At 44.8% G+C, this 13962-nt stretch overlaps 1 protein-coding gene across 1 annotated transcript in view; it reads left to right on the plus strand.

Annotated features, from left to right (window-relative positions):
- The window catches only part of B4GALNT3 (beta-1,4-N-acetyl-galactosaminyltransferase 3), a 946759-nt gene extending 933002 nt beyond the window's left edge, over positions 1-13757 (plus strand). Inside the window, exons 19-20 of the mRNA XM_069628599.1 lie at positions 7456-7582; positions 8367-13757. Coding sequence (XP_069484700.1) covers positions 7456-7582; positions 8367-8475 — 236 coding nt within the window. The 3' untranslated portion in view covers positions 8476-13757. The remainder of the gene's footprint in view (positions 1-7455; positions 7583-8366) is intronic.
- Positions 13758-13962: the final 205 nt, after the last annotated feature.

The raw sequence follows: 13962 nt of genomic DNA on the forward strand, positions 1-13962 counted from the left end.
AGATGCCTGTCAAGGAGGAGGTTGGGCTAGGAACCCTGGGTCATGGTGGTGCCATTGTGATAGACATCAATGGTGCATTTGGAAGATGTGAAGTAAGCCCAGACACCGTCCCATCTGGTGCCACGAGTATTGGGTGAGGTAGAGAAAGGGGAGAGGACAAACTATATGGGGAGCCCATAGGTTAGAAGAAGGAACAGCAAAGAGAATGTCAGTGATAGTCTGTCTAGAGGAGACATTGATGTAGGTGTCTGCAATGGGCAGACCAGGGTTGGATCTCAAGAGGGCCTTTTCAAATTTGGCAATACCAGGGTTGTAAAAACTGGGGTTAGAATGGGATAAAACCTCTGAAATATACCGGAATTGTGCACCCTCGAGATATACTTGTTTAGTCAAACTGAGTGTGCTCAGGTTTTCTGACTGGGATTTTACAAATTGACTTTATAGTGCAATAGCTAACTGGGAATATACTAGTATTGCTCAAACAGGTAATATACTGGTAGTATGCATACTAGTGGTATACTGGAGTTGGGTACACTGTGCTACAAGGTGCAACATGTAAAACTGTTGAGATTGTCAAATTGATAAAGAACTAGGTGTTGGCAACACTGGAATCATACACTGGTAGTAAAACTAGAAATTTACTGGCATAGTGCAAATTGGATCTATACTGTTTTTGCTATACTGGAATATACAGTTGAGAGTCCTGACCACTCCTGAAAAGAAGACATTGTTGGGAGCAACAATATTTTTATCTCCTACTTATCGGCATTCTCAACATATGCTAGGACTGCTACTCGCCGGAATCACAGAAAATATTTAGCATTTTCCAGAATACTACTATTTGGAATGGCACAACCCATGTGCCATGCTTGTGGCAGAACAAGATGACCTACATGTCTGCCCATACCTAGACAAGTAGCTGGGAAGATAGCTGACTGTGAGGGAGTGTTTTCCCTAGACCACACCACACCATAGTACTGTTGAAGCTGTAAAACATGGAACCTCTAGTTTTGTTTTCTTATTCTGGCTTAGTGATTTCTTGTATTGTCTGTTTTTTTTGTGTTGCGCTCTGAGGCCAATGGGCAAGTAGCGCATTATAAAAATTTTAATAAATAAAATAAAGACACAACACAATGTACTTTCATGCCAGAAGGAACAACAGGCATCTTGAAGCCAAGGTCTTAAGGTTCAGGGGTCTTCAATACACAATACAAGGTTGCACAGAAATCAATATGACACACAAATCAAGCTCTCTAGAGAATAATAGTAAACACGTCCTTCTCTCTCTGATTTAGACTGTGCCCACCGGTAGTAAAACATTAACCGTTTGTGTACTGTCTACGCTGGTATATGGGCACATGGTTGGAAGCTTGTCTTTCACGTAAGTTGTTCTGCTTTGTAGGTGTAACCGCCACCTCAGGTACACAGGGTTGTCTGGATGTGATGTGGCCCAGGAGTCGGACTTCTTTTGATCTTGGCCAAAATCATGGTTGTTAGTCCCTGCCACAACCTCCTCCAGGAGTTGGGTCTCAAGTACTCCATCATGCTTTTGCTCCATGTCTCGGGCATCCCTGCCACAGCCTCCTCCAGGAGTTGGGTCTCAAGTACTCCATCATGCTTTTGCTCCTTGTCTCTGGCACCTCCTCTGGAACGGTCGCCCTTGCTTCAGAGGGAAGTCGTATGGAGCTTTGCTCACCTCCACTGAAGGTTCTGTGGTCTGTTGTCTCCACTCCACCAGGCCTATCTGCATATCATTGAAAAGCCACTCAGTTGGTATAGTTCCTCATTGTTAACTTCAGTTCCGCAGGTCAGCAGGCACTTGAGGAGATGGTTGTCTAAAACACGCATTACATTTCCTAGCAATGCTAACAGTCACATTATGGAAAGAAGGTGGGGTCTCCACATTAATGTGCTGGGGTGTTGGCCTGTAGGACCTAGAGGATCTCCCATTTACCTCCTCTCAGCAAAGTTCACATTGCAAGCGGTGCAGCCTGGCCCATATACCTCCCAGAGCCCCATACTCTGACCTGGAGCAGGGGACTTGTTCACATTACACACGCTGGGCCTCATAGTCCATGTGGAAAAATGAAAGCAGATGCTTGCACAAACCTGAAAGTCTTGTTTGCCAAGAAAGGGAGGGCCATTATCATCCACTTAGATCACGTGTCTACAACCTGTGTCTCTCCAGATACTTCGGACTACAAAACCCATCACCCCTATCCAGCACACTCAATGTTCAGGGTAGTGAGTAGTGAATACTCAATTTAACACGTTTTGTTCTGTAGTTGCAGATACCTGCACACCTAAGAGTAAATGTGTTCAGAATCGATGACAGCTAGTGAATTCTTAAATTGGCGGGGTGGAAATGTTTCCCACTCGTATGCGGGACCAACCCGCTGTAGCTAGGGCCCCCAAACCAACCATGAGATGGGCAGGGGAGGAATTTGCTCTAGAGACAACTTTTAAAATAATGGATTAAAATGGTGCATTTTACAGCACACTTTCTGGGATAATTGGGTAAAAAGACACAGTTTGCAACGAGTGTTTTTGGGTAACTCATTAACAAAATCCAATAGATGCATGTCACTAACAGTGCACAGTAGCATTTTCCAATGCATTTTAATGATGCCTTTTCCCACAATATATGCCAGAGTACAAAATATTTTCACACTGCCTTTGCCCATACATTTTCATGCTGGCTGCAACAATATGACATTTTTGAAATATAAGAACATACTGTTTGCTTTGTGCATAATGCCAGTAAAGATACTGTAAGAAACATGTTCATGCTGGTGCTGCCAATGTATACCAGTATCCCTATGTAAGAACATACTTCTGTTGACTTTGCCAGTAAAATTGCTATGCTACAATTGGTAAACAAACCCATAATGGCTGCACCAATTACGGCCAGCATGATCACATGACACTCATAATGTTGGCTTTACCCTCGATGGCCAGTAAAGAAATACCATACCACAGTAAGAAAACATGTAAAGACTGACTGCACCAATGTGGGCCAGTCTAGCCACGTAACAACACTTACCCTGTTTACCTTACCATTGATGCCTAGTATAAAATGCAGTCCCAGAATAAGAAAATATAGTCAGTCTGGCTTTCCCAAAATAGGCTAAACTAGCTAGTACTAACACTAATCATGTTTTCTTTACCATTGATGCCCAGTAAAAATCAATACTATGCCACAGTATAAATATGTATCCAGAGACTGGCTTTCAATGCCCCTTGCCCAAATCAGCGACCCCCATGCCTGGAACAGTCGCAAGGTAAAAACATTCACATAGCATTCACTCCTGATTCACATACACCCATAAAACATCCACTCGCCCATTCACAAGGGCATCCACACACCATGCTCATTCATAGATGCATACATTCATACTCTTTTTCACCCTCTGCGCCAGGCCGGACATTGCTCCGCACGCAAGCAGCCATGAAGGCCCTCTGACTCCTGTGCAGCATGAAATAGGAACCAGAAAGCAGAGGCGCGCGTCCTGCATATGTTGCAGAGATGCTGGAGTGCTCCCCAATGAACGTCCCAGGCTGTCTGAATGTGCAGAGGGATGCAGGAGCGCCCCCTACGCACATTCAGACCTGCAGCCCCCTGGCTGTATCCCCAATGGGCCATGCAAGGCTGGGGAAGCAGCCTTGCATGGCTCATTGAGCATGCTCGCTAGGGAACCCAAACCGTTTCCCTTTGACAGTTAAATCCAGCCCAAGAGTACTACCTCAGCTGCAGCAAGCAACTGAGGGAACACTCAACGTTATCACTGGGCTGGCTTGGTTTGGCCAGAATGGATAGCAGGTCAACACCCCATTGCCTATTATGGATGAGCAGCCCCTGTTAAAAAAAAGTCCTTGGAGTGATGACTTAGTGAATGCAACTGGTATCAAGAATTGGATGTGCCTATAACAGGAGTCGTTATTAGATTAATGTAGGCACTCAGTAAACATAAGGAATATCTTGGTTCTTTGACACAGCAGATAGTAGGATTTCTAAACCAGCAGACACTTTGATACCTTGTGGAAACGTATGAAATTCAAAACCCATCACCCCACCTGAAATCGCCATGGTTTGCCCCTCACAGGGGGACACTGTTAATGGTTCTGGGGCAGTGAACTTATTTGCCATCTTTTTCTACAATGAGAACATTAGTCGAGACAAACAGGACAATAGGATGCAAAATCTTGAGACAGTAACTCATTCAGGACCAATCTCTTCAAAAATGCGGTTGTGCTGTTATTATGGCATTGGGACAGAAACAGGTGCATTGTCATTGGTCACGAAGGTCCTCTTTTTGGTCCAAATACAATCATAATCAGCTGATAAGATCTAATGGGGCCTCAAAGGGCTAATAGAGGATCTAACAGTATCCAGTGATGATAGAGAATGCTATAACAGAGAAAAAAACATCGAAAATATTTAGAAATAGATTTGGGGGTGGAGTTGAGGGGTAAAACGGGTGGGAAGGGGTTTGGGGTTGGTTTAAGCACATAGAGGAACAGGGTTTGTCCCCCCCACCCCAAAGAAATTCCGATATGTTTTCATTGTTATTGTTTTTGCCGAAAAAGGATTCTCTGTTATGCATTCTCTATAATCACATAGAACCGGATCAAACATGAAGGATGTATTGCAGGGTCAGCATTAAGCAGGAAAATGCTTGGAGAAGAGTAGGGAACCAATGAAACTGTTGTGGGAATACCTCTTCTAATATCCCAAAGTGCAGGGGCCTCCTTAAAGGACTCCTTGATCCGGTAAAATATTCTGTGAAATCTATGCAATCAGTGAAGGCTGAATTTAATGAAGGCAATAGCAGAAGTCAGTTCGGACATTGCTTAATGCGAGGTAGACTGTTTCATGAGTGTAGATCTCCCTTGGGCCCCACTCATCTAAGCTGGCGTGATGGTCAAATTGAACCCATTTCAAAAGTGAATTTTGATCCTTGTAATCCAGGGGGAATGCCAAAAACAACAGTCCCCTTCCTACTTAAAATCCTTGATCAGGCAGTCTACCTACAAGTGTAGCAATTCCTTGAAGCCAGCCACGTCCTAGGAATGCAGCAGTCGGTTTCTGCCCAAGACATGCTGCAGAATCAGCCCTGATGGGCTTCAAAAGCCAATTGGATGAGATCAGAGCAAGGAAAGCCGGTACCTCTCCTCCTCCTAGATCTGCTGATTTTGACCTTGTCAATCACAAACTCCTATGCCACCACCTTACTACCTCTGCTAATTTCTCCTTTATGGTTACTGACTGAATTGCATCCCTTCTTGATGGAAGAGTCATGAGGGAATTCACAGAGAACGCCAATGCCTCAACATCCCCTATACCATGTGGGGTACCTCGAGGCTCGTGCATCTCGCCAACCCTTTACAACATCTTCACGAGGCCCCTCTTTGACATCCTGGATTCCCTCGACATAGCCTACACTAACTATGCTGACGACTCAAAGGCAACTACGTGGATTATTTCAATACCCTTGACAATATATACTCCTTGATCCAGTCGTGTATGGCAGCAAACCACCTAATCCTCAATTAGACAAAACCAAAATCTTGATTGCTGGACCCTCCGCAGCCCTAAAAAATCTCAATGAAAAATACACTGCCTTCCGGATTGACAACATCATGGTCCTTGTCTCAGTGACTGTAAAAACCTTAAGCGTGTATCTCGGCGACCCTCTCTATGTCCCACCAAGTGAACGATATTGCCTCTTCAGCAGGCTACGCCACCAAAGTATTAAACGCTGCAAGACCTTTTCTTTCCAAAGACAGCTGTCTAACAATAGCCAGAGCAGTCATTGGATCGAGGCTAGATTACTGTAATGTCCTCTTTGCAGGGACCTCCTCCAGAAACCTTCACAAACTACAAATAATACAAAATAACGCCTTGCGTGCAGCGCTTAACATTCCTAAAAATGCTCACTAGCTGCCTATCCGAGAACGCATAATTTTCAAAACCCTATGCATCACTCATAAGTGCCTGTCCTATAAAGCCCCCCAATACCGCTCTCAGAAAATAGACAAAGCCAACTCAATAAGACCTACCAGGACATCCTACTCTCACTACCTTATCCTACCGAAAATGAAATGAGCAAAAGCTGGTGGCTCTAGCTTCCCCTACCTCGCAGTCAAACAATGGCACTCCCTTCCGCCCTTGCAAAGAGCAGAACAAGTCTACTGGGTATTTCTCAAAGCACTAGAAACACAGCGGTTTAACTAGACTTAGCAACACTCTTGCTTAGCTCCTCTTCCCTCCTTGCAACCTATCCATCATCTACTCAAATGTATCATATGTGAATTGAATGTAAGTAACCTGTATCTGTAACCGCCTCTCAATGCTGTTTGTGCACTTTATAAAATAAATAAATTTGGAAACTGGCCTAGAGTAAACACTAATGCCTGCAGAGTTCAGGATGAGTATGGAAAGATGTATTTCGACATGATCTGTTTTGTGGAATTCTGCAGTTTTTGGCTAGGGATCGTTTTTGGTTGGAGTCAGACAGATTGTACAAGGCATTTGTCCTGGGTATGAAGAATTGATGTGGGCACACTAATACAATAAAGAGAAAATGAGCATACTAGTAAGCGCACCTAGGACCATGGTGTTATCCTGGGGTGTCCGGTCAAATGGTCGAAAATAAAAGATCGAATGACCATTTGATCGAAGTAAAATGGTCGAAAAAAAAGGTCGAATTTTTTTATTTATTTATATATTTTTTTTTAATTTTGGTTGGTTAAAAAATATTTTTAATAAAGAAAAAGGAGGTTTGGGTGGGAACTCCCCCATAAAATAAAATAAAAAAATACAAAATTCGACCTTTTTTTTTCCGACCATTTTACTTCGATCAAATGGTCATTCGATCATTTTGTTTTCGACCATTTGACCTACAACCGTTATCCTATACAGGGGCACAAGCTACAGAAGAGACTACCCTAAACAATGTGGTCCGTACTCGCGGTCCTGAATGAGTTATGGGGGAGCAGGAGGGGGGGGGGGGACACTCTCACTAATTTGTAGCTCTGGAAATGGAATTGCCACTTCACCAACTCTTGAAGTCACCAGGAAAAGGTTGTGACTGCTGAGTGGATTGCAATGACAAACCCTGCCGCAAGGGGCATGGCACGAGCATTGCATGGTTTCATTTTGACCAGTGGACAGTGCCCTCTGTCTCTGCACTTAGGTAACGACAAGAGGACTTGTGTTTTTTTGTTTTTAATTAAGATAAAGATGTCAGGAAAACTTTGAGCTTCCAGTTGCACGAAGGTTAGATTGGTCGTTCCTTCGTGCACTTTCTTGTTCCAAAATGACATTCAAATTGTACCGCGTTTGTATTAAATCAAGTGCCGGATTATCATGTATTCACAGTTGCTAAAGCTTTTCTGTTTTGAACAGGACAGGCCAGGTCTTGATGATGCTGTTATTTCTTAATTCCTCTCCAGGTTATTGGGAAGTCAACGGGTTTGGACTTTTGGGCATCTACAAATCGGACCTGGATGCCATTGGAGGAATGAACACTATGGAGTTCCGCGACAGCTGGGGCGGGGAAGACTGGGAACTTCTGGATAGGTGAATACATTCTTTTTCCTTTGTTAACCCATTCATTTTGACAGAAGTCCTCTTTGAAGGAAGTAGTGCCAACTTCTCTCATGAAAAGGTATTGGCTACATCTGGCTATCACGTCGTCTGGAAGCTTGGGCTCTGGTTTGCTTTCCTCAATGGCGGGTGTGGATAAAATGTGAAACCTCTCAATTTAAACTTTATTTGGTGACTAGAAAAGGAATTTGAGTTAACTGGTTCTTGGAATTACACTATGCACAGATGTGTAGAGTGGCTGTGATTTGGTTGGGGGAGTGGCTTCATTGGGGGTGATAAGAAGTTTGATAGGGGTCGAGAAGGAAACTCATCCCTCTGAATGGCCATTGTTTCAGGCTATAGTGGGTTGCAGGTGTGGCAGTGAGAGGTTTGAGGGAGCGCTCTAGGAGCTTTGCCATGGAAATGAGTGAAGGGAGACTCATCCCTCCAAATAATTGATGTCGATGGCCACTATTGGAGGTTTTAGTGCATTTTGTGTAAATTGGAGGTTGGGTGGAGCAAGGAGTTTTGCAGGGGCGTTTGAGGACGGACACATTTTTTTTCGAATACCTATTGCCATTGGCCATTGCGGGCTATAGTGTTTGGTGGCTCTCTTGTACCCTAGTGTCACATTTTACTAATATATACAGGAACAAAGTACTTGGTGATTGTATTCTGTTGAAAGTTGTAAATTCCTCGTTTTAAGATCTCCACAGTGTAATCTACCACTGGTTTTGCCTTTGTCTAAGGCTTCCATTTTTGTATGTACCCACTGCAGGATTATCGAGGGAGGTCTGGAGGTTGAAAGGCTCTCCGTGCGCAACTTCTTCCATCACTTCCACTCTAAAAGAGGCATGTGGAACCGTCGCCTGGTGAGGACGTTGTAACGTTCCGGCCAATATGAACTTTCTCCAGGGACGGAGTAACAGTGGACGCTTCTTCCAACCTGCAACCCATTTGGAAAAGTAGAATAGATGGAGCAAGACATTAGACAAAATACTGTACAGACTGTTATGTAGAGTACTTGATACAGAACATATCAACATGTGAATGCCATAGGATGACTCCACCTCAAATGAACTATGATACAGGTAGCCAACAGGATCAGAGATTGCGTTCAATCAATTTCCCTTCCTGGCCCAAATAAGGCAAGCGTGAAATTGGATTGATGCTGGACGCTATATGAAGCACTGATGACACTATGAATTATTAACAGTTTTTGTATCTTTGTAACGAGGCGGGATAGGTCAACTTGAGGGCCAAGGAACAATCCCCACCCTTGTTCGTTGTGGAAGATCGAAAGGTTCCTGCGGCTAATGGACTAGGGTAGCCGTGCCTGCTGAATCTCTGCAGCTCTGTTTTTCATTTCATTTGTATAATTGCAAAGACTGTAGAGCCTTGGTGACTTGAGGTCTGTGACCCGACTACAATCAAATGTCCAAACTCCTATGGGCAAGTGGCATCCACACTGGGTGGTGGTGTGCCTGCCAAATTACCGCTTGAAAAGGGAATTCAGAGCCTGAGCGCCATTTGTTTATCCAGCTTTTTTTTATCAGGGTTATTTATTTATTTTTAGGAATACAAAACTGTGGCCATTTCTATTGCTTTAGACTTGAAGGTAAGTTCAAACGCCTTGACATTGTGTGGTAAAATGAATAGGAACGTGTAGCTCCCACGCTGGTTGTTGTGTATGAGGGCTGCGCTACAAATGCAGTCATTCCGTGGAAATGACGACAGTGGGGTATATCCGTTAGGAGCCCATGATTGCTGTTGCACTGTTGTGGTTGGAATTCTTGGCCCACGGGGGGTGTGTAAAAGCTGACTGTTCGGTACTCATTGTTGCACTGAGTGATGGGATCCTCTAGCTCTTCAAGAGGACTTCTTTCCGTAGGACAAATGAAGAAAGTAGAAGACTGAAGAAAAGAGGGCAGAGCAGATATAGGAGCCTGGCGGAAGTGATGAAGGATACACTGTTCCCTTGTACTTCTTTCTGATGATGGCGAGGCCTTATGATATGCTTCCTATGATGGTAAACCCTCATGAAAACCATCCTCTCACAAGAGGAAAGAGTGAGTTGAATGCTAGAGTGGTGAATGGAATCGCAGGTAATAAGCCTCTGGCCCCAATCTTTTCATGACTGAGCCTTAGCGTAAGTGACTGAAGGAGTGCACTGCCCCCCTGATACCCACTTTTGTAAGGAGACTCCGTTGTTAGGAGTTCTGGACCCAGGCAAGCACATCCTTTTTTTTGAAGGATGATATTGCACTCTTCAATGGACCGGTCTACTTGGTTTCTGTTGGTTGTGTCTATGCTGCTAATTAGTGAAATGCCTGATTGTGTCGAACAGGTCTGCATCCTCCACCTTCATTTCCTAAGATTCTGTGGTTGATTGTTTCAATGAAGTAATGAAACTTATACGGCACTTGCGTGAACTTACATGTTCACGGCCACCGGTACGGATGAAATCCCTTGTGGAAAATGTTGTTAATGGGATAGAAGACGCAAAATGGTAAAAAACTCGAATGAACAGCGAGGGAAGGAGAATCCTAGAAACGGCTTTCGGAATCGATATGGGCTAGAATTAAGCACTGATGTTAATAAGGTTGCTATTGCTTAGTGCTGAATAGCGGGTACTCTTCACGGTTGTGCCTTACCAAGAACACTCACCTAATTTGTGATTTCTATGGAGAACCACTGCCGTGGCTCCTGAGGACTTGGAGAAGATAAAGAAAGGGTTTTTGTCCATAGACCATGGCATCGTAAACCGAATGAAAATCCCCCCGCCCATAACCGGCATGGATTCGCTTCCAGTGACCGTGACCAGTCACACTTGGACAGGTCCTCCATATCCCGGGGCCGATCAGTCTCCCCTTAATGATTGAATTGTTGACAATCTTTGTCAAACGCATTTCAAGACAAGTTCTACCCGCTCCAATTCACTGGTGAGTAAGTAATGTATGGTTGGATAGGCACGCGGGCCACTCATGTGGAGTGAATGGGGTGGCCTGGGAAAAGCATTGGCAATTCCAAGATATGTTTATCGTTCATACACGATTGGTCCTTTCATGTCATTTCGAAACTTAAAGTGGCTCCTCTTTCCCAGCTTAAACCAGCAAAGTAATTATTAAATGAGTTATGTGGACCGCTCTTCTTCTCACACCCGGCATCTATACTTCCTTGCCACTAAATTCCAGTGTATCTTGATTTGATATGTCTTGTGATACCTCAATGGCCACTCTTTATGCCCTGTTGTGCCATCTAGCATGATAGGCACCATTCGTCTTAAACTGTACCTTTTATGTGTAGTGGTTTGTTATAGCTTGCATGGCAGATGATTTTGGGCACTTCTGATTGCCATCTGACCGCCCCCACCAGGCAACACTGGTCTCTGGTAGGGCATGCAACAAAAAAACATCAGGAGCGCGCTGTAGTCATGTTGAATATGTCGCCAGTCCCGAGCGACTTTTGTAATATGTCTGTGAAGACCGAGAGATGCTAATGATGTTTTGTGATGAAAGCCATGCACATGTGATATTTAGAAAACTTCATTCAACCCCCTTCTCGTGTAGTCTGGTCCGGTATAAATTCTTAGAAAGAGCCAACACATAGGGCATTGTGTTCCCTAGCGTGGTCGCCCTTCTATATTTTTTGCGACCTTTTCCAAAATTGCAACCGGTATTCACTTCGGACAACCATTGTATTAATCTGGCCAAAATAGTTTTGTTTGTATTTTTCCATGTGGTTACTGACATTTCTACGTCCTACTTTAGTCATGTCTTTTGGTGGTACTCTTGCTGGCCACGTGGGTGTGTCTTGCATTTTTATGTCAATTTCCCTCCGTTTCGCTTCTTTGTTGTGCTTCCTGTTCGTTTTACTCACTGGCACCGGAAGCAGTTGCCCTAGTGACGGGATGGACTTTTTGTTGCCACAAGTGAATGATTTGTAACAAACCAAATCCTGTTTGTGCATCTCGAAGTATAACTCGCCTGGAAGCATAATTGACGTATCAGTTGTCCTATACATTGCGCTCTTTCTGTCACTGTGCACGGAGGAGGGCAATGTCAAAAGCCCAAACCTTTGAGCACAAGCAAATAAATGAAATCATTTAAAATGGTTGAAACGGATACACAGATAGGCTGTGTGGTTGTGAAGGCAAAGGCTAACCAATTGCATGGGATATTTTGATTCTGTCTGATCGTTATGCCATTATGTGATACAGCAATTTAACACTAACTTCATTAATACCAGTGTACACTGCACTATGCCATGGTTCAAGGGCTTCGTGGCTGACAGGTCTGTGGATATCTGGTATTTTACTGTCCATTATAGATGATGGGAAACCTACCTCGATACCTTCTGTGCGCAGACACGAAAAGAATGAGCACCAATGCTGTTGGCAAATGTGGTCTTCATGGGCATTTTAGGACCCCCCCAGATGGTGCACTCAAGTTTACATTGCTGCTGCCTCAGTCTTAGAAATAAGCACATTTGTGATTCGAAACGGAATTGTTTGACGCTATTGTAATTCCTGTGTGTAATTGTGTATAGCTCAGGCTCCAACAAAATGTGCTCAATTTCACACCTCTTGTACGCTTGCATTAGTATAGAAAATACTGTATCTTTGTTCATACAATTCAATGGAGACAAAATCTGTCAAATTAGAGTCGCTCATGGAGCATCCTTACCATGCTGTGGTAAAATGCGTGGTGGCATGTGGCTACAGCAAGAGGGCAGACACATATGAAGTGGCATGCCATGTCCAAAGTCGTGAGACGTGCCTGCAGATGAAATACTAAGGACCTGATTTTAGAGTCCAGCTAGACATCCCGATTCTTTCTTAAGACGCTGGACAAAACACTCTTGGCACACGGTTTCCATAACGGAGATACTGGAATAAATCTGCAATTGGCACCCTTCAGCACTGCAGGGCACAGCTTTATTGGAATCGCAGCAGTTACCAGACAGAGGAAAGGTGACAGCATCGCCATCATGGCTGGCTTTTGGCATGGGCGACCCGAGTGCTCGCCCAGGTCACCACATTAGTCTCAGGGCTAGCTTTAGGCATGGGCGACCCAGGTGCTCGCCGGGGGCGCCACATTAGTCTCATCGGGCGCCACATTAGGCCCCCTGCCATGCCGGCTCGGCGAGTCTTTCAAGGGCTCCCTGAGCGCTGGTGTGGTGAAGGCGCCCTATTGAAATGAAAAGTTCCCCACTATCATGCTGGCGTCGAACACTCCAGCAGGAGAGTCAGGCGCTTTCCATTTCACTGGGGCTCTGCTGCTACACCAGAAAGGGGCCCTTCGAAAGGCTGCCCCTTGCTGGTGTGCAGACCAACACCAAATTTGGTACCCCTGCCTGGCCGGGGGTGGGGAGGAAGAGAGATGGGGAGGGGGGCACATTTTGTTAGGCCCCGGGCGCTGCCAGAGCAAAACCCTTTTTCTCCAGCGCACTTACTTTGCATTTTTAATTATTTTCAAGCATTGCAGCTTCACTGTCCATGAACCACAGGGATGTTGTATTCTAGAATACTGGAGTACTGTGTATTCTATAATACTGGAGTACTGCGTCTCAGTCTGACCAAATGCTGTGATTCCTGACCAACCTTTTTCGCTCTCTGCCCCCTAACCTCAGTGCCTTTTATGTGCGGAAAGCCCACCGAAAAAGGTGCACTTGCTATCAAGTGGTGTAAAAACGACTTGGTGTTGAGCAAAATCGATTTTTGTGTACCTTGCCTGCCTTTGTTCCTCACCAATTGCCGTGGCTCAAGTGCCTTAATAGCTCGGGCCTCCTCGAATGAGTGCTTGTTTACAAATCCTACTCCTCATCTCCAGTGTGACGCGCCCACCTCTTGGGGAGGTAGGCGGGGGGGGGGGGGGGTAACTCTGCCGGATCTTCTGTTCCGGCCCAGACCTAAAACACTTTAGCAATACCAGAAACAAGGTCCGCGGCTTGGTTGTCACAATTTCAAAACTCCTGGCTAGAATCATGTGTAAAATTGTAATTCTTCCTTTTTGTAAAGCTAATGTCTGAAATTGTGTTTAATGACTCAGCTGGCATTCATGAACCAGTGCCTTGGATAGAATACGCTCTTGTGATTACGATGCCTTAGCGTTGATATTGCACCCTGTTGCCTTTAGATGACTGATCAATAAAGGTCCTCCGTGTTCAAGTGCTATGGTGCATGTGTTTCCATTCTGACATATTTCTTCTTTTAAGGTTGAAAGAGAGAAAGAATTTGCCATCCGTTTCGTCCCATGTGGCTGGCCAGCTGGCTACCTGGCTCTCTACTGTGTGATGTGAGGCGGTGGCGCCTCCTCAGGACAGGGCTCCGTACTGCAGAATTCACTTCCCTTCAGCTTCAGCCCTGCATGAGG

The sequence above is a fragment of the Ambystoma mexicanum genome, chromosome 12 (genome assembly GCF_040938575.1).
Source record: "Ambystoma mexicanum isolate Mex_15411 chromosome 12, UKY_AmexF1_1, whole genome shotgun sequence".
In the NCBI taxonomy this organism is placed as follows: Eukaryota; Metazoa; Chordata; class Amphibia; order Caudata; family Ambystomatidae; genus Ambystoma; species Ambystoma mexicanum.